General features: G+C 32.0%; 1 protein-coding gene across 1 annotated transcript; it reads right to left on the bottom strand.

Moving 5' to 3' along the window:
- Window positions 1–453: 453 nt before the first annotated feature.
- ALX1 (ALX homeobox 1) lies at window positions 454–21,400 on the bottom strand. Its single transcript, XM_039869324.1, has 4 exons — window positions 21,028–21,400; window positions 17,954–18,258; window positions 14,870–14,998; window positions 454–1,078 (listed from the first exon to the last, which is right to left on the bottom strand). Exons 1-4 carry the CDS (start codon window positions 21,251–21,253, stop codon window positions 758–760), a joined length of 981 nt encoding a protein of 326 aa, XP_039725258.1. The 5' UTR covers window positions 21,254–21,400; the 3' UTR covers window positions 454–757.
- Between the last annotated feature and the right edge of the window lie 282 nt (window positions 21,401–21,682).

The raw sequence follows: 21,682 nt of genomic DNA, 5'->3' as shown, positions 1-21,682 counted from the left end.
CCATGCTGGCTTTCTCCTTAAAAAAAGATGGCACTTATAAAAACTGTTCTCATGGCTATAATTTAAATCACACAGGAATATTTCAGTTATCACCTTTAGCCACATGGTTTCAGGAAACTATACCCAAATATGGCACGCAAATTCGGGCCATTTTACAATAGTTCTTTTCTCACGGAGTGGAAATTCACTAAAACATCTAGGGGTAAAAAAAATAAAATAAAATCTTTGAAACCTGAAGATAAATCCTCAGCAACAGGGGATGTGCCCATTGTGTCTTGGAGCCAGAGAGGGAGAAATGGCAGGTAACTCCTTGGAACACCCTGCTTCAATCTTTACCTGACAGCTTTGGTATCTTGACATTTTCCCCAGTGTACTTCCTCCTTTATCAGATCTTATTTTACAAGGGACTTCTCGTTATACCGAACTAACATAAATCAATCTATAACAGAGGAATTTGTTCAATACATTTATTCTTTTAAGAAGTTGCATGGTGATATTTCATCAACTCATACAATAGAAAAAAGTTACTACTAAAACAGAGTTTGTGGAGACTGGTGAATGGTAAACCTATTTAGTCTTCAGAGGTTCATTCTTAGACTTTAATGTTAAATAATAACAACTATTCATTTAAGCTGGTCTCACTGTATATCTTGACCGTTAGCAATTCCACACACAGCAGCTTATTGTGGTATCCTTTAAATATGAGAAATAAGAATGTTTTACTTTTCCATTCAAAGAAAAACAGGAGTACTGTATGTTACATGGCCCATGAGATATTGGCAGTGTGCTCCTTGGCTTTCATTCGAAGGACTGCGATACTAGAAGACCTCCTTTCAAACTCTGGCTTTGTTTCAAACGCATGTCCATTGGTAGCCCCAGTAAGAAGAGAGTCAGTGAAAAAATTGTTGAGGGGCACGTGGCTGAACTGGTTCTGGTGGTTTGAAAACCCTGTGTAACTGGAATCTGTCCGAGGCGAATGAGAATAAGGTGTCATACAGGAGGAAGTGTCACGTGGTAACATGCATGAAGTAACCACAGAACCACCACTCGCATTTCCTGCCCACAAATTGTTCTGAATCTGGAATATATAAAACAACAAATATTACATTTATGTGTTCTCACTTTTGTTCTCTTACTTTTGTTACTTACTACATTTTGTTAATTATTCATTGTTTGCTGCTATTGGGTGGTCTGTAATTACATTCTGAGTACATAAAGCAATTACTGAAAAATAATTATTTGAAAAATTCTTCCAGTATGTTTTACTGTAATAGATCACCAAAACCCACATACTTAACCACATAAAATACTGTCAAAACATGTCAGTCTCTTGAGTATTCTTTTTATAGTCATAATTTTAAAAATGAAATCTAGAAGATTTAGTCATGATTCATGACCAATGCATGTACTTAGAAAAGCGGTTTAAAATATGGTCTTAAGTTTAAATATAGTTTTCATATTTCTAAACAAATGACACAATTGTATTTCTTTTTAAGATGTGTAGTTGGACTCAATGTGGCAGTTTTTGTTGAAAACCATTGCTGACATTAGGCTGTTTGCTCTGTAGATATTTTTGATCAAACTCATTTTGGAAAATTTTGCCTTTTCATTGCTTTTTTATTTTCTATAGTCTTGAATATATAGCTCTGTGTATATGAGAAAAATGTACATATTTTAAACATTTATTCTATGATTTACATATGACATAGTGAGGTTGCAACAGAAGTATGACATGTAAAACAAACAGAATTCTAAAACATGACCATTACCAAGCAATGGAAGCATAATTGAGAAAAATTATTAGCAAAAGTATTAGCAAAAACATCATAGGAGTATAATTAAAGTACTTTATAACATCTTAGATAAGATTAAAAACTGGGTTATCATTTGTGCCCAAGAAATTCACATTTCACTTTATTAAAGCTCTACAGGAAACACAAATTTCTCTAAAGTTACTAGCATGTAAAAGAAACACTAAGTAGAATTTGTATAATATCAATTTTAAATAGAAAGTATCTTAGACCAGCTATTTAAACAAGGAAAAAAAAACAATGATTACATGCATTACTGAGAAGCACAGAGAAAATCGTGACAAACAGCAGGAGCTGGGGAAAAAGAAAAAGGAAAATGTTGCATGGTATAGCATGGTACAGAGATGCAGCATTAGAAAATGAAATTTAAAAAATCATATGCCTTTTGCAATATTACGATAGGTTTGAACTAGAACACAGCAGCAGTATATGTACTTATCACAGTTGGCTTTCTTTTTTAAAATAATAATTAGAATGAAATCATCAATTTCCACATTTACACAAATAATGTTTCCTTATATTTCTTTTTACAAAAAAAGATTCCAGTCCGCTACATATAGCCTCTGGTCTAGTCTTACAACACCCAGGCTTAAATTGTACTTTTTAAGACAACTTATTTTCAATTAAAATCAGAAAATATGTTAATGAATGTTCTAGATCACACTGGCAGAGATGTTACTCTATCACTCAAGAAAGGACCACTTATTCAGTTTCAAAACATAAGAGAAAATGTGAACAACTAATTTTATCTTTTAGTTAGGGCTTCAATGATTGGCAAGATGTTCATTTTAGTATTGTTTTAGAAATAGTTCTATGAATATTTTTATAAGCTGCTTTAAATATGTTAAATTTGTGAGATATATCTATAGATACATAATGGTTTACATGTATTATTAATCCTTAAATCATCATGGCCATGTTTTTCAATTTTGGCTCATTCTACTACATGTATCTCACTTCAGCCAAAATATAATGATTAGTGCCAGTGACTGCTGAGTTATGTATCTCATACCAACAAAAGGGGCTAATGCTTTTACTCTGTCAAACTAGCTCTTCCAACTTGATCTGGGTGATTTTCCCCTGACAGTCTGAAAAAAACTGAATTTGCTTATTTTTGAAAAAATAAGTGAAAGGCAAAATAGTGGTAGAAAAAGATTATTTACATTTTATATTTGTTAAAAGATTCCTCAATTTATATATAATGCTGCTAGAATTTATTAAAATCATCTATTCATATTCCAAATGCATAGAAATATATTTACTAATTAGGTAAAAAAAAAAAAAAGAAAAAGAAGAGAGGTAAAGGCAAGGAAGGTAATCTATGACTATAAAGAAAGTATTTTCTCCTTAAAAGAATTAACATTAACTTATTTATAAGTTGAAAAGAAATTTTCCATGTCATAGGCAAATATTTTTATTTTAATCAAAACTTATCTGGTCATGACCAAGCAAGTTAAATGTGTTACTTTTGGTGAAATAATTTCTAACATGTAGAAATGTTTTCTGAATAGAACAGATTGGTTAAGCAAGTTACTACAGCAATATTTTAGGTGGACTTAAGATACACACATTCTCATAGGTAGCGATACAATTACACATTTTTACTGATATGTCTTGTTTCCATATCTATCTCCCTTCACATCTCCCATATCTTTCTTTCATTTTTAAATTTCTGGCATGTCTTCATTTGACTTTAGGGATCTAGTATATCAAAAGTTAGATACAAATCATAAAAGATAATATCCCCAGTGAATCAAGGTTTTGTTTCCTCTGAAGCATTCCCTCTGGATATTTAAAAATCCAATGATGACAATCAAGATGAGGCTCATGATAGTTAATTATCATGTGTCAGGCATTACACTAAATGCATTATGAAGACCTCTAATCAATTTAATATACTAAAAGGTATGTGAATGGACTATCCCCATTTTGTACAAGGTAAAACTAGAATGAATTGCTTAAGAACATCACCCAAGATTGTAATACACCAATGGTGGAGGTCAAATCTGAACTCAGGAAATGTTAAGGAATGTTATAATAAGATCAAAATTAGTTTTATGAGTTGAAATTGCTTGTTTACTTGTTTATCATCCTAACTCTGTGGGGATTCATATACTCTGCACTCTGAAAGCAAAATCCCTAATGATTACTCTCAAACTGTTTCCTCATCCTCAGGCATTAACACAATACAAAATAAGCCCTTAATACAAATTTATTAAGTGATTGAAAATCCCTAAGAATATGAAATTTGGACTGATCCAGCTTATACATGTAACCAAAATTTTATAGATAACTTATGTTAATATATCTAAATTTTATTTCATAATTTGAACTCTAGAATGTATACTATATACTATATAAGGTGTATACTATATAACTTTAACAGAAATCATGACAATTACATACCTAGACCTTGCTGACTATATTTCCCTAGGTAGTTGCTTTTCTATTAAATATTTATTCTCTATCATAAATGCATCTTCTTGGAGATTTTGATTGATTAAGCATGGGCTGTGGCTCAGGGGATCTGTATTAAAATAACGGCAATGATAATAACATGCACATTCAATTCTGAAATCACCTGGGATTAGAAAACATTACTGAAGTCCAACTTCCTTCCACATGCAAAAACTCCTTGTGTACTTTCAATTATGTTTACTTCTGTGACAAGAAGCTCACCTGTTTAAAAACATTCATTCCCTTTTGGAGAGCTCTGTAAAAAATTGAGCTGTTATCTTCCTCTATCACTTCTATTTCTGTTCCTTAAAATGATATAGAATAAGTAGCATCCTTCTTACATGTGAAAATTTTCAAATATCATAGGCAATTTTACACTATTGCAAGTCTCTCCTCGTTGAGCATCCCTCATATACATGGTTTCCAGACTGCTCATTCCAGTCACATTCCTTGGAATGATGAAGGCTGTCACCCTTCACCTTTATCAGCTTCTGGCACTAACAACAGGATATCATACTCTAAATTTCATCTGATCACTGTAAGGAAAAACTGGCAACATCATCTTTGTTCTAGATCATCTACTTCTGTTAATAAGTGAAGGCAATATTTGACTTAACAACAAAGTTGTCTGAGATTGTGGGTTACTAAATCTACTGCTGTCAAGGTGGGCTCATTCTACGACTCCTCCATCCTGCTACCAATTCTAGTCTTATATAAGTGGTCATTTTAAAATTTTGTGCTAGATCTACAAGTCATACTGTCTAAAACTGTATGTATGTATATGTATATATTTGTCAACAGAGAAGCCATATAAAAATCTTGCTGTTAAATGTTGGAATAAAAGAATGCATATTTTTTTCTAAATAGGATCACTACCTTTCTTCTTTGGACTATTTCACAGACACCTAAAATGGTAGTGCCTAGCACCAAATAATTCTTGGGGTGTTTTTGTAGGTTCCTAACTGTATAATAATCAAGGACTTTACAACCAGGAACAACATTAAATAATGCCTATATCCTTCTTTCATGTGTGCTAAAAAATAAAAGAGACTGCCCGCCTTTACACATTTTCTTCTTTGTTATGTTTAAAAGGAGGGGGGAATCTAAAAACATTCTGTGTTTTAATGTGCTTTGCAACATTTTTAAAAGTTCTAGGGGTATGTTCAAAGCATTGTCCAGGGAACTTAGCCAAATGCCTCCCATTAAAATGAATGGAAGTTGGGCTGACTTACTGCACTCTACTCTGAACATTTGCCCCTTAATGTTTTTCTAATCAAATATAAATTTAACACTTAATTATTCTATGACTGAATTTTGGGAGAAAGTTGGTTTTTGTCTGATTCTTTCCAAATGGAAATCAAATTCATTTAACATTCATTTTTCTTCTAAGAAATTAAAAGCTAGGAAGGAGAAGATTTTATATATATATGTATAATTATACATATATTTTATATATATGTATATATATAAATAAAATTATACATATATATGTAAAATATATGTAAAATATATGTATAATTTTATTTATATATAATAAATACACACACATATATGCATATTATGTATAAAAATACACATACACATTCAGAATTCTTCACTGTGGCAACATATTTGTCATAAACTGAATAGGGTAAATCATAGATAAAAACTACCTTCACCTAGAAACTTAATATAACCTGGTGTATATTTCAAATATATTTGCTGGTTTTATTGCAGTGAGTAGTTTTTCAGACTTTTAAAAAATTTTTAAGAGAAATGTAAGTTTGTTAGTCTTTGCTTTAGTTGTAAAGTAGCAGGATGTATAAAAAACATCAAATAATTTCATGACAGCATAATATATTCTATATCTTAATGTCAGCACTACACAGACGACACTAGTCTATGGAATACTTGATGATAGAAATACTTAACATGAAAATATATGAATAAAACCATTCCTTAATTTTAAAGCATCTCTAAAACCAACTAAATAATATTTTTCTACTAAAATTATTTTATTTAACCTCAATCCTCTTCTATATATGGACTGCTCCTACCTGCTACAAACATTTGTATGTACACACACACACACACACACACACACACCCTGCATACACACATCATTCTACTACACTCACATTACCCTCACATCACAGGTCCATACACATCACTGTTAATGGCTGATTTAAAAAGATAAAGATCAGAGATTCATAAAGAGATACTTGTGATATTGTAGCACTAGCTTATTTGCATTAAAATCCAAAAGCTGATTTTGATTTTTCCTCATTGACAGAATGTTTACATTTATTGACTACTCTGTATATTATTCAATACTGACTATATAGATTTATTATCACATTATCACTATAATTTACCAGATTTTTTATACGATCTCTTTAAAAAATGTAAACATTACTTTTTACAAAAGCAGTTCAGTTTTTTAAGAGGCCATTTATATATTCTTTACTAGCCTATTCCTTCCTTTAAAATTTAGGGTGAAAAATATTAATAAGAATCACATGCTTAGTAACTTGCAGATATTTTTAGCTGTTGACTAACTTTAAGGTTCCATTAATTTTTCTAGTAACTACATCAGTATGTTGCTGGCAGGGAGAAGAGTAGATAAGTGTTTTGCTAAATAGTGTATTTGCTACCAGCGAATAACACACACTGAGACTTTATCTATCTGGAGACAAAAAATCCTAACTTGAATAATTATGCAGTAAAAAGATCAATCTGAGCACATTTAGGTACTACCTGAGATAGAAATGAAAGTGTACTTTCATTAATGCCTACTACTTAGGTGTTGCTTTACCCAAAAAATATTAAGATAATGTATAAATATTGTTTTTTAGAACCAATTTACATTTCAAAAATTCCAAAAGTATCTTTTCAATGTATAATATTAATAAGCTGAAGTGATTAGAAATGATTAATTCATCAGAAAAGCATTACGTATTAAATATTGATTGCTACTTTGCTTTTTGAAACATAAAATTCCATCTTACAAATGTGTACAGGGATTTGGAACAAGAGTTACTTTTCCATTTAAAAACAATCACTGTTTAGATGTCACAGGGATATGAAACCAATAATCTGAGAAGATTGCTTTACAGAGAAATGAAAGTGTATATCTCCTGTTAGTGCAAAAATTAAAGGCACTAAGTTTTATAAGAAATGTTAATCTCTGAAAATTTTCAGAATTACATCATATAAATGTGTTTCATTTTTGTATTACTTACATATTTGAAATATGCACTAAGTTAAAGATCTAAGAAACATTAAGGATATTTTTCTTTTCCTTTAGTGCATGATGTGTTCATAAATTTTATAGTAATTTTCATTAAAAAGATTTATAGAAAATCTCACCCTATATTCTTTAAAATGAAACTTTTCAAATCAACTCACTTAAGGAGGGTATAAAATAACAGCACTCAGCATTTGCTAATTTATTTGTTGTTATTCACCCACAATTATCTTATATTTTCCAATTATTTGTCATGTTACTTTTTATGTATTTTAGTACATGGATGATAACTATTGCTGATTTATCAGTGCTTGATTTGTTTTTAATGACACATTATATCACAGTAATAAGAAACAAAGATTAAAAATGTTTTCTTTGTGAATTAATAACTTAAAATATAAATCAAATATGTAAATATTTTCATTTGCACTGAATATTTTTAATCTTAGAGATGCCCACCTAATGTCAAACATGAGCTTCAAGTTTATTCTTAAAATTCTGAGTAAAGTTATCAATTATATTTATCTTGTATTTGTTTTAACTACAGTTGGAATTTTATTTTGTGATTTTTAAATCAACTGAGTTTATGAAAATTATTTTCTATTTAATGCTGCATGATTTAGAAAAAAAAGAGAAAACCCATAGAAACATGAGGCTTAATAAATATGGCATACATAAAATTCTAAATGAAAGTGTATCATTAGGTTGACTGTTATTCACTAACAATAATAGTGTGAACTGCAAGTTATAACCCACAGATGTGTTCTCATAGACTTCCCAGACTTCAGTGGCTCAATTTTCCCCCTGGTTGTTCTCTATTCTACTGTAAGGTAGTTTGGGCACTCTTCAATAATTTATTTTTACATTTTCTCTTATTATTTATTTTTCTACTCAATTAATTGATTAATTCTCCCCTCTTAAAATACAAAATACTTATGACCAGTTTAGTTAAATTCAATGCTTTAACAGTGGTCACCTATTAAAAGTAAAAAAAAAAAAACAGTGAAGCTAAAATTACTGTGTAAAGTCATTAAATCACAGTAAATTTGAATATTACATTTTTCAACAAATAAGTCTATTTTCATCACCTAAAGCATGAATGCATGTTACTTCTTTTGGAGGGTATACTTTATCTCTTTAAAGGGTTTGTATTTTCAACAAAATAAAAATTTTGTGTCTAGCTGCACCTTCACTTAATTACACTGACAAAATTTAGTTCATGCTACACATAACTTACTTTTAAAAGATATATATACATATATATAAAGTTTATAGATGTTTATATAAAAACTTGTATGTATTTAATTCATTTAATTAAATCAATAACTTTAGCCATATTTATTTGAGTAATAACAGACTATTATATTAGTCCCTTCTATAATTTTAAGTATTTAGGCTTGCAATCAGTGAGAAATTTTATAGTATCAGTATGACTTGTTGACCTAATGATAACATTTTCGTCTCTCCATTTATCATGAGAAGTTTCACTGTATCACTATATGATATTTCATTGGTTGTTTTATAGATATAAAAATATTAATTATACAATGCATCAAGTATAGCTATATTGTTAACATTTTAAAAAGATTTTGGGTTATCTGTTTACTTCAAATATTTGGGGAAAATAGAAATAACAGTGATAAAATTGTCATACTTTCTCTAGAGGTAAAAATTTCTCTAGACGTCCTTAAATGGTTAAACAACAGTTGTACAAGGAGACAGTTTTCTGATTCCTTATTTAGCTTAAGTAAATGTAAATTTTAAGGTTAGTAGAGAAACTGGTGATAGAAGAATAGTAAGGTGAATAATATCTTAACAATTGCTATTTTATAGAAACTTGAAAATTCTGAAATATAAGTTGTTAAACTAGAAATGTTATGCAACCTTAATTTGTGTTTTAAATTACCCTAATGATTACAAATTATCTATAACTTAAATCCAACTCTTGGTATGTTCGAAGTCAAAGAGGCATATCTCTATAAAATCATCAATCAAAAAACAGAAAGCAAGATACTGTGTGGGTCCCTTTGTATATTTGATAAACATAGGTTTAGTTATGATTCTCACTGTATACTAAGTAAAACCTCATTGAAAATTTTGGTGGGAAAGAACTTCAACTCTTTTTTTGAAATTTTGATGAAAATATTTTCTTTATGAGAAAGTAATTTTGGTGGCTGAAGAATATACTCAAACTTCCCTAAAGTTACCATAATTTGGTTGTCCTAATTTAAAGAAGAAAGCATATTTAATTGAATTTGGTTTTTCTGTAGATCCCTAAATAGTAAATTTACTCACAGATTGGATTAGTTTAAATGCTACAACAGAGGAGAACATTGAAACCATTGAGATTCCTCTCTTCAGCAGAAAAAATTAATAATGACTAATGGCTATTATAGAATCGTTACTATTTATTGAGCACTTATTGTATACTAGGCAATGCCATAAGTCCTTTGCATAAACTTTGTTTAATCCTCACAAATATCAACAAACCTTTATCCTCATTTTACGAATAGGAGAAATGTTCCTAGAGGTTAATTCATTTGCCAAAGGTTTAAAATCTATTAAGTGGCATAGTCATAATTTGAAACTACTACTCCCTGACTGTGAAGCCCATAGTCATACATTAACACCTGGTCCTCCTCAGATCTCAGGATTTAGCTCAGTAGGCTGTTTGGAAATAGACTCAATCCTCCTCATCATCATCTATACCTCCAACACCACCAACTCTAGCAGTAACAATACCTTCATTTTACGAATAAAGAATCTGAAGCTCAAGGAAGTCAAGAGACTTATCCAAAGTTATTCAGCTAGTAAATGATCAAATGAATGCACCTGTAATCCAAATCAGACCTACGGGCATGACTTTAGGGTTCTTTGTAAGAATGAAGGCTAGGTATAATCGTCCAGAAACTTTTATGCCTTAACAAATTTTTGATTCATCAAAATAATTATTTTAAAAAATGCTTTGGTTTTGATAAATTAGAAACAAATTAGAATCTAATGTTGATAGTTACTTGCTTTCTTTTTCAACTCAAGGACAAAATTATGTAGGTCTTTTTGGTCTGCTGGGCCTAGTTTGCTTCAAGAAGTGTTTGCAGAATTTGGTATAAATATCACCTAGTTTGTAAGTTGTCCACAAAGCAGGAGATTTTGTCTGTTTCATTCATATAACCCCCATGCCTAAAACAGTACCTAGCATATATTTATTGGATAAAATGCAAATAACTCTGTAAAAAATTAAGGTGAAAGAGTTCTGTAAAATCTTTCTAGTTTATTCTTTTTAGCAGAGGAGGAATTTGAGGATCAAAGAGGAAAATTTAATTGCTTAAGACTATAGAGTTGGTTAACAGCAGAGATTCAGATATCAGCTGTTTAACTGAAAAAGGATTAATTTTGGGTTTATAATGTACTCCTGAATAAATATTGAAATGAATCAGTACTTTTTTCACATCTATTCAGTGTGTGTGTAATTGGCTTAATACTGTGGTGACTTGAATTATTTTTTTAAAATATTTTATCTTGTAAACTGGGTTGTAGACATTTTATACAGCCCACCACAATGTTGGTGAGAAAGTGATGTGCTAATTAAAGGAGGATTAAGAAGATATTTCATAGAGAAAATACAGTTTAGGTGAGAAGGGAATTCAAGATAGAAAGAACAGATTCAGCACAAGTGATGAGACATTTTTTAAATGTCATGTATAAGAGAACATCTGGTGGTTTGGTTTATATAAATCATAGTGTCGCTGAATGGCAACTGATATGTGAGCCAAAATAAAGGGCTTCTTAAAAAAATGATACTATTTTTCAGAACATAAAAATATATTACCTTAAAGTATATTACTACTGATATGATACTTCTCACTTTCTTATTGTTTGTTTGCTATCAAATATGAGCAAGCTTAAGAAAAAGAATATATGAAAACAGTCTAAAAATTATCAACATTTTTTAAATGCTTTATGTCAGTATTTTATAAATTTTAAAATGAAAGCATTTTTGCTTTCCAAGTGATTCAATGTTTTAGGGTCAAAATTTAACTATTCCATTACAGAGATATGGTTGCATAAAGAACCCTTGATTCCTGAACTCAGAAATCTTGAGCTCAAATTCAATGAATTAATGGCTCTAAGAAGAAAGCCTGTAAAATAAGCCCTCAACTGGTAGTTATTATTTTTACTGTTACCATTGTTGTTACTATAGTGTAGAAGATCAGTGGAAAAAAATATTTAGAATATTTTATAAATTAATTACTATTCATAAACAAACATGTTATATGTTATATATAGATACTTTCATGTGAGGTAAGATTATTATCCACACTGAGCAGGCTTGAGGAGATCATTTTCTAAACCACCTCTTTTTTTCATGTATCTTTGTATTTCTGTGTATGCTTTTGCTTTTCTTCCAAATTGCTAATTCTTTATTTCTGTCCTGCATTTTCTAGTTTCCAATTGTTTTTGTAATTAATAATTTTTTTTTCCATAATTAGTAACAGTAACCAAATCCTTATGCAATGCTTATTGCATTGAGCTGTTGGATTCTATTTTGGTGTCTATTTTCCCAGTTATAAATTTCCATTTTCAAGCCGTGTGAGTTTTTAAAAAGTTTCCTTTATGTTAAAGCTTGGAGACATAATCTCACCATAATTATTTTTTTTCAACAAACTCAAAAAATCAACTGCATATTTTTAAGTTAAAACACATTTTTTCCCTGGATTTCTCCAATACCTACAGTAGGGATTTCAGAATTTTGGGCCACCAAACATTAAATGACTTACAAATACAGAAAAGTACTATGGGGTTCACAGTATTGATTTTTATTATTGTTGACAAATTTTACTGTCAAAATAACTTCAACATATGATCATCTCTGTTTTCCATACTTAAATTATGAGGTGGTATAACCAATGTACATAAATTATGGAGAAGCCACAAGGAGAATTAGTGCAAAATTACCATGAGTTGTGAAGAGATATTTTAAATTAGTCCTCTGTTGGAGTGAAAAAGACTATTAGATATACAATTTGTACCATTTCCTTTCCAGCTTGAGCTGCTAGGTCACTTCATTCCACTAACTGATAATATCTAAGGCTGTGCAGCACAATAACAATGGCAAAATAAGCCTAGGTAAAAAGAAAGGGCAACTAGTCAGAGTATCTTAAGTTATACTAAGCTGTTATAAAGATGTTAAGTGGTGACAGGCACTATTCTAAATGTTTTATGCTATACTGAAGAAGAAAGGAAAGTTAGAGATAAGGCAAAGAACAGGAAAATGGAAAGTAGACAGAAATGGGGTTTATGAGAAAAAAATGAAGATTAAAATAATGATTAAAAAGATATGTCATAGTCATGTGCTATGGAACTGAATTATCAGACTGTTAAAAGTCCATTTGAAAAGAGTTCATAATTTGTGACTTTATTATTACTACAGTCATCATAGTTAAGTAGGTCAAAGTTATATAAAGTATAAGATATCTCCATTATATTTTATTGTTATTTCACCGGTTGTGAGTACATCCTCTGCTCCCTTGAACTAAACTGCAGACTTGAATGATGCAACATAAGCTTTATGTTCCTTTAGTATTAATTTATTAATCATTCAATCATTCCAACATATTCGCTAGCAGAGACAGTCTATTGTGAGGTTAAGATCTTGCGCTTGGAAGTCAGAATGCCTCTGGTCAAATTTGGGCTTCACCACTAACGAAACTGAGTAAATACCTCATTCTCTGTGCCTCAGTTTCCTCACATGAGAAATGGGGATAATAATGCCTACCACATAAGGTTGTTGTGAAGATTAAGTGATTCAGTATAGGTAACCTGCTTAGAACGGTGCTTGATATAGTAAGGCTTCTTGTTTTATTAGCAACTTAGGAAAACACTGCAGTGCCTGCTCTCATGGATCTTATAGCCACTTGGGGAAACACCCTCACAGCACTGTTTAGAACTCAACTAGGACACTTATAAATATCTGGTGAGTAAAATTTCATTAACCTAATGATGATAAGTAACCAGGAGTATATGCTTGCTTTTAAACAGAAGAAAAAGGGAACTACTTTAAGATACATTTTTTAAAGTAAGAGAAAGAAGATTCTTCTTATGGTAGATATGGCAGTTATTCAAAAGGTACTCCTAACGTTGGTCTTCTAGCATTTGGTAGTGACAAGGCTGAGTGGTAGCAGCCCTTTATAGATCATCCTGTAAAGAATCACTTCTGTGACCAAAGACCAATTAATTACTTAATTAATCTGGCTCTGGTTGCCTAACTTTTTTGCATGAGGTAATCTCTAAGGCTCTAGTTCCCATATAATATTACATGAATAAATTCAGTGAATTTATCTGGAGGAGTAAAAGTCTCAAAATAAGTTTTTAAGGGTCAAAAAGAGCGTCAGAACACAAAGACAGTATAAAATTAAAGGACAGAATTCACGCTAATAGGGTATGAATTTATAGTTGAAGAAAATTACCCTTAAGTTTGGGGCTGCGATAATTTGGTTACTGAACTATGAAGATATTCCACCAGCATATATGGTATATATTTGTTAACAATGCATATCATTAAACAATAAGGAATTAAATAAGAGATGGCTTGTTCCTTATAATATGTGTCCCTTATAATGTATCAAATACATTTCTGACTATTATAATTCAGTATTAGGAAAAAGTAATACCCAATTAGAAAAACAAAATATATTTTACTTACATGCTTTGCAAAGTATGAAAATGAAAACTCTCTAAATTAAAAAAAAAATAGAAGAAAAAATAATTTCTAAACATTCTTTAAATGAGATGAGAGCTCTCATTATAAAGTGTTTTTTAACATGATAAATTTAAAAAGTGATATCTAGTACTAATTCTGGATATGTTTTAAGTAACAAAGGGCTAAATGTTTCCTTAAAACAATGAGCAAAGCTGAAAAATCAACACAGCAAAAGAGATATTTTTAAGTGGAATGGATTCATATACTACATTTGACACTAGGTTATGGTATGATTCATAAAATATTAGCCACAGAGATAGCATGCCAAACAATATCTCATTTGTTTTTAAAAGTCAACAAAGGAAGTAATTCTGAATAATTAAAATACAGGGTATTAAAAGACTTATACTATTGAATGATGGTACTTCAGTTGTTGCAATGTATAACAAGGAAGAGACCCTGAAATATTTTTAAATGAATGGCTCTGAAAGAAAAAAATAACAAAATAAATATTTTAGTAAAATAAAAATGTAATAAACATGAAAAAAAAGTCTTTTGGAGGTTAAAATTTTCCTTCTTATTATATCAGATATAATAAAGCCTATACTAGCCCTTTTAAGAAGATACACACTACATCTATTTCTATCAATCAGTATTCTGTGCAGTTTACCATACCTGTGGATAGCTGTCAGTCCTTGGCAAAACTGATATATCATAGGTGGCAGCAAAATGGCTTTTAGCTTGTTGTATTTGGCCATAACGTTCTCTTTTTCTCCACTTGGCCCTTCGATTTTGAAACCAAACCTAATTTTTTAAAGGAGAATTTTAGTTAAGGAATATTTGATACTGCAAATGTGCTATTAAAGGACTACAAATCAGAAAGGTAAATCAGATCAACAAAATTACTAATAAATGAATTTCTTTGTCAGAAAAGGATCCACGAATTTTACTTTTTATTTTACCCTGATATGATAATTGGTATGTCTATGAGGCGATATAAATTAATATAAAAAGACAAGACACTTTCAAAACATTTATTTAATATGTCTGAGCCTCTATTTTCTCATTTAGAAAATAAAAAGAAATTAGATTATATGATCTTAAAGACTTCTTATATCTCCAAATAATTATAGATAAACCTCCTCTCAGAGAATGCTGCAAGTCTGGAAGATATTCATGACTTTTTAGTTTGGGGTTATGCATATAACATTAACCTAGCCAATTTATAACCATATTAATATCTGAGTCTGTCAAAACAATGATCTTTGAAGCGTTTCATAAAGTGAAGGCTCTTCTGGGTTGTACCCATACTTAGATAATCTTAGAAAGATTTAAACATAAAGATTGCATCTAAACCATATGGCATCGACAGAAATATCATGATTATTTAGAAACAGAAAATATTAAGATTACATATTATATTGAACATGCTAAAGACTAAAGGTAAAATGGAACCATCTGAAGTTGAATTATAGTTTTAAAATATACAAATGTGCCTATTACATAAATCATATCACTTATAACTTTTATCTTCTCTTACAGAAAATACTCAGAAATCTTGAAAATCATTTCTCTAATGTAAAAGCCTTACAGGTAATATAAATAATAAAAGAAATAGAGCAGATACAACCAAGTGTGAAGAAAGCCTGTGAGTTAGTGTAGCCTCTACAGGGTCAGTAAAGCTCTCGTCCTAATTTCTTTAATTGCAGACTAATAACATTTATCATTAACAATCATCTTCCAAAGAGGGTTAAATATTCACCAATTCATACATATTGCTCTCCAGAATCTTCATTTTAATAGTTTAATGTATTAAAAGGAGATATAGAAAATGATATTCAATATGTATAAAATGATATTTTTGAGTAGATGTCACATGAGCAGCTTTCAGGAAGTTCTTTAGTCTATGTAGAACTATGTTCAAAATATAAAATATTTAGGAAAAAAGCTAGAAATCAAATATAAAAATTCAAATTATAAAAAGTGTTTCATTAAAATTTACTTGAATTTTTTTTTCTCTTTTTCTATATTCAATTCTAATCTTTTATATCTTTATCCTCATACTTACGGAAACATATTAATTAATATGTAAGCCTGTATTGCACATTTAAGATGGCTCTTTGAAGAGTTTTTAGCAATTAAAACAAAGCGAAGAGAGTTACCTGTTCATTATGGTTACTTACAACACTCCTGGTAAATGTGTATTATCCACTATGCCCGGGGCTCAAGACAACACTAATGACCAAACCAAACCAAACATAATTTCTTTCTGTCTCCATAGACAGGCACCAAGAACATACTAAGGGCATTTAGTAATAAAGTTATTTATTTTTATTGAGAAAAAGACCTTGATAATCTCCTTAACATGGATGCCAATTACCACTCTGATGTTTTTTGAAAAGGAGGAAAGAGAACAATCTGAGTAAATTAGGTTCAGGTTGGCTCTCTGTGCAAGTTCATAGACAAAAATTAATCAGGACTTGATGAAATGTTAAGGGGAAAACATGTATTGTGCACAGCTGATCATTCTGTGTGCAAACATATTTTTCTATGGTTACAAGTATAACTAATTTAAATATATGAACACAAGACAAAAAAAACAACACATGTGGATCTCTTGTTAACACTTGATGATTCTAAAATTCTTCATTAGCATCAACTTCCTATATATCTACTTCCTGAACTAAGATAAAGAACCATTTGCCTCCACAAACCAAAGAAAAAACCTGCTGCTTATTATTCCTGCACCACCAGATGTTGTCTTTAATGATGTAAAAGCCTTACGATGGCTTAACCTTCAGAAGAAATACTATTACTCCACTCAGAACAAAATTTTTCACTACTTTATTCATTTCTCCATAGTTTATATAAACTGCAAAATTCAATATTTTCCTATTTAGAGTAATAAAAACGTGCCAAAGAAAAAAAGTCATTCTCTCGAATTACTATTATTTGGAACCTAATAAAATATAGCTTAAGAATATCAGCTCTAGTAAAAATAAAATATGCCTAAGAGGTAGGATTTTACTTAGCCTAATTTTTCTTTTTAAAATGATTAAAAATTCTAGTATATTGAATCATACAATAATTCGAATATAACATAAATATAATTGACTATTTTAAAATTATTTTAAGATCATTATTCCTATTGCCTCTGCAAAAAACATATAAGTCATCTAGATTTAAAAAATTAAAATGGAATAGCACTACTGGCAATTACTAGGGTTAGAAAATTGTAAATAAGTTATATGATCTTTAATTATGTATAGTAAAAATAGATTTGGTACACATAACAATTGGGAATTTGTGAGCTTGTTTCATTTTTTCTTTATTATAACTGCAACACCAATAAAATTATAGGTTTTAGACCATTATACAAATAACTTACCAACACCTGGTATATAACATTTTTTTAAAAAAACTTTCAATAGCTGATAAAATAGAAAAGATAAAATACATGCATTATTAAATGAATAACTATGATTCTGTTTTTCACTCTTTAAAAATTAATTTTTTAAATCAGAGATATATTAGAGTATTCTGTTCTTTATTCTTTTGTTTTATGTTTTTCTGTGAGTTGTTACATCCTTTACAGGTAAAAAGGAATTTTAGTAGACCTACATACATACATCACATTATTTTACATCTTCGAATAATTCCTTTCTGGCAAATTGCAGCTATTGAATTATCTTAACACTATCTTCCCACAAACACCCCCATCCCCACCCCCACCCACCGAGGCCTTCATATGACTCCTACCTGGACCCTGGCCTCCGTGAGCTCTGTCCTCAAAGCAAGCTGTTCTCTGACATATACATCTGGATAATGGGTTTTCTGAAAGACCTTCTCCAGCTCCTCTAGCTGCAAACTAGTGAAGGTGGTTCGGTGTCTCCTCTTCTTACTGCTGGATACGTTGCTGTCACATTTATCCCCAAGTTCATCAAGCTCTCCCTTCTCTGGCATCCCTTTCACAGGAGACATCCGGAGATTGTTACAGTTGTCCATAGCTCTATTTAGTTCGGTGTGAAGAGGCTGTCCTTCTACTTTAGTGATCCCATAGTTCACTGTACCCAAAGAGGAAAAACAACAGTTCTCAGGATTGTGAAGCATTTCGATGAAGAAATTAAGACTTAGTAATTTAGAGCATCAGGAAAGCAGTCTGCTAATGGTTTCTTGTGCCACTATTAATTAGCATTAATATTACATATGTACAATTATTAATCCGCTTTGGACAATTTTAAGATCATTTAAAAATGTGTACGTGAAATCCGTCATTTGCCAAAATTCACAGTTTTACTTTACAGGACTAATGTAATGTTTATCCTCATAATTCATAATCAAATTCACAGCAGGCAAAATTAAGCTACTTACATGGCCCAAGGAAGATATTTCCATTTTAAATATCTGTAAACTGAAATCCAAACTTCCCAGAAGTTATCTTCCTCCTCCACATAAAACTCATATAGTTAGAATATGGTAGTTTCTACTATCTTTCAAATATTTCAATGGTATATTCCTGTCTACATTTCAATTTTTTTTTCAAAAAGCAACCTATTAAATTTAAAAAATGAAATTCTTATCAGTTTCTGAAAGTGCTACCTATAGAAAAAAAGAAGACTTAAGTGGATGTTTTTAGTTTAAAAAATCATTTGCAGTTCTTTTTAAATATGTCACATTTACTCTTACCTCATGAAATACATTTTAATAAAACTTAATTTTCTCCTCTAATAAAGCACAGAAATTAAAATATCTATTAAAAGATTACCAAGGATATTATCTGGCATTCTGTTTAGAGATGTTTTAATTTCAGTGATTTCCTCCAGATCTGATTTCATGCTTACGGTTTGATAGAAAACAAAAATGTGTCATAGGGTGCCTCCCAACACACAAATGCAGTGGATGCACATAATGAAATGGGAGGCATCTTTTTAAAAAGTGAAGTCAACCCAACCAGAACAACAATTTCCAGTGAACTGTCATACTTTATTTTTTGCTTTTGTCTGTTTTTTTTACTGATCTCATAATGTATTTTTACAACTGCTTTAATCATTATACAAATGTATTGAAATTTAATGCCTATATAACTTAAATGCCAAATAGCTTCTCTGCAAAAGAAGACGTGATGTAAAAGTAAATATAAAAAAAGAGCCACGACCGGTTAACAATACGGTTTTGTCTCCATGGACATAGTTAAATAGGGAACTGCGGTAATTAAGAATGGGGGGTGGGGAAGCAGTCGTGAAGCTAAGGGCATCTCAGGAGAAAGGAACTTTCCTAAATTTAGCGGACTGCTGTCTACATTCATCTTAATACTTTCCTATTAAAATTCATACTAATAGTGTGATGTTCGTTTAGAACTTGAAAAAGTATCAAAAATCACCGATTTCTCTTCTTACTTTGGTTTCCCGACAATTTAAAATATTGAGTCCTGTTCCAGTAGTCAACCCAAGACATAACAGAATCATTTTTTAAAGATCCTGTCTATTCAAATAATTTTATGTATACGTCTAAGAATTCTAAAAATATAAAGGTACTTTGGTCTGAATAAAATACAGCCAGAAAGTCAAACATCTAGTGCATTAAAAGTAAAAACATAAATAAATAAATAAATAAAATAATTGCTTGTGTCTTTCTAAATAAATGACTGAACCGATTTAACTAATTTTCTCTATCGTGTGCCTTTATTTTTGGTTTAACATTGCAAGTCAAAAGTAACTTTCAACGTTGAATAAAACAAGTAAAATTACGAGATCTTTTTTTAAAGCTTACTACGTACAAAGTATTTAGAAAATGAGCTTCTATGAGCCAGTGCCTTGCCAGATTTTGAACCTCAATTAAAATAGGGGGCGGGAGGCTTGTTGTAAATATTTCACACTTAATTCGTTTGTTATTTTAAAGCAACCCGCTCCTTACAGCTTCACTGTGGAATATATACAATGATAAGGAAAAGTCCTCTTGGAATTGTAAACTTGCTTTAGCTGTCGCGATCTGAAAAAAAAATAGGTTTGTATTGGGTTACAAGATAGAAAAGATAGATGGTTGTTTTGATAACATTTTGACTTTGAGATACTTAGCCATTCAAAGTTGAAGATTTCACTCAGAAACATTCCGAAAGGCTTCTGAGGTGACTTTTAACGTGGAGTCAGAAAAATATGGATAACGCGGAATTCTGGAGTGAGTCATTATATTGGGGATACTTTGCCCGAAGCTATTTAAAGTGATTGGTGTTTAACCAAAATCTGTGTTGTATATTGCAAACCCGAAGAAGATGAAATCACAAATTCACATGAGCTAATCCAGCAACCCTCCAATTTCACAAAGAGAAATATCGCTACGTCTTGGAAAATAAAAATAAAAATAATTTTTTTAAAAAAAAAGGATTTTTCACCTAAGAAGCCCAAAGTTTTCTTATTTGTGACGACAGTGACGTCCTCTAACGAGCAGTGATGGATTTCAGCTCCTCCTGCCGGGGCAGAGCGGCGGGCTAGCAGAGGAAGCGCGCTGTCTTGACTCAATTACGCTTTATTTACCGCCCTATCAGTTTACTCCTGGGTCCTAGATAGAGGGACTCCGGAACCCTTAGGGGACAGGACTCGACCGCCAAAAGAGTCGCAGAGGCAACCCGGTGCCGAGTCCTTCCTTTGGCACCCAAAGTCGGCAGCAGCCAAAACACCGCTTCCTAAAACGTTCAACGTTTCTCTGCCTTCCTCCGCCCTCCAGCTCTCTCGCTCCGGCTTTCCTTCCTTCGTCCCAACATGCCTGTCCCGACCCGCCCCTGCAACTTCGGGTCTGTGGAAGGGCTGCCGCGGCACGGAGTGGGGCTTGCGACTCACCGCTGCTGTCCTGACAGGGCGAGGTCCTCTCCAGGCGCACGTGATGCTCGGCGCGGGGCAGGGGCCCGAAGGCCTGCACGCATTTGCCCGCTGACGCTTTGCTGTAAAAGGACTCATTGTCCAGCGTCTCCATAACGTGCTCCAACGCGCCTCCAGCGCCCATGTAAAAGTCACTGTTTTTACTCGGAGGGCTCTTGAGGGCAAACTTCTCGCTCAGAAACTCCATAATCCTGGAGGCTGTCGCGGAGCTCTCGGGGAGCGGAGACTGGAGAGTGCTGGGGGAGGGAGCGGGTGGGCGGGAGGAGGGAGGACCCAGAGGAGGGAAGGGGAAGAGTGCGCTGCGGCGCTGGGAGCAGCCCCGCTCCCAGCCCTTTAATACGTCCCTGCTGGAAAAGGGGCACCCGAAGTTGCTTTTATATCTTGAAACTCAGCTGGGCTCCTTGGGCAACCTCCCAGTTCTAATGAATATGAAAATAAGCAGGCGACTAACTCCACCCCAGGTACCCCTCCGCCCCCACCCCCACTTTCCCCCACTTCCCCACCCCGGGCAGGCGCGTTCCGGCCTAGGTTAGACAGACAGCTCCATTTCAGACAAATGCCAGGAAGGACGAGGCCCCGACACCCAGAAACATTGTCGCCGGGACAGTGGACTGGC

The sequence above is a fragment of the Pteropus medius genome, unplaced genomic scaffold (genome assembly GCF_902729225.1).
Source record: "Pteropus medius unplaced genomic scaffold, Ma_sr-lr_union100, whole genome shotgun sequence".
NCBI classification, from domain to species: Eukaryota; Metazoa; Chordata; class Mammalia; order Chiroptera; family Pteropodidae; genus Pteropus; species Pteropus medius.
Note: the sequence above shows the minus strand (reverse complement) of the source record. Positions and strands in the feature narration are given on the sequence as shown.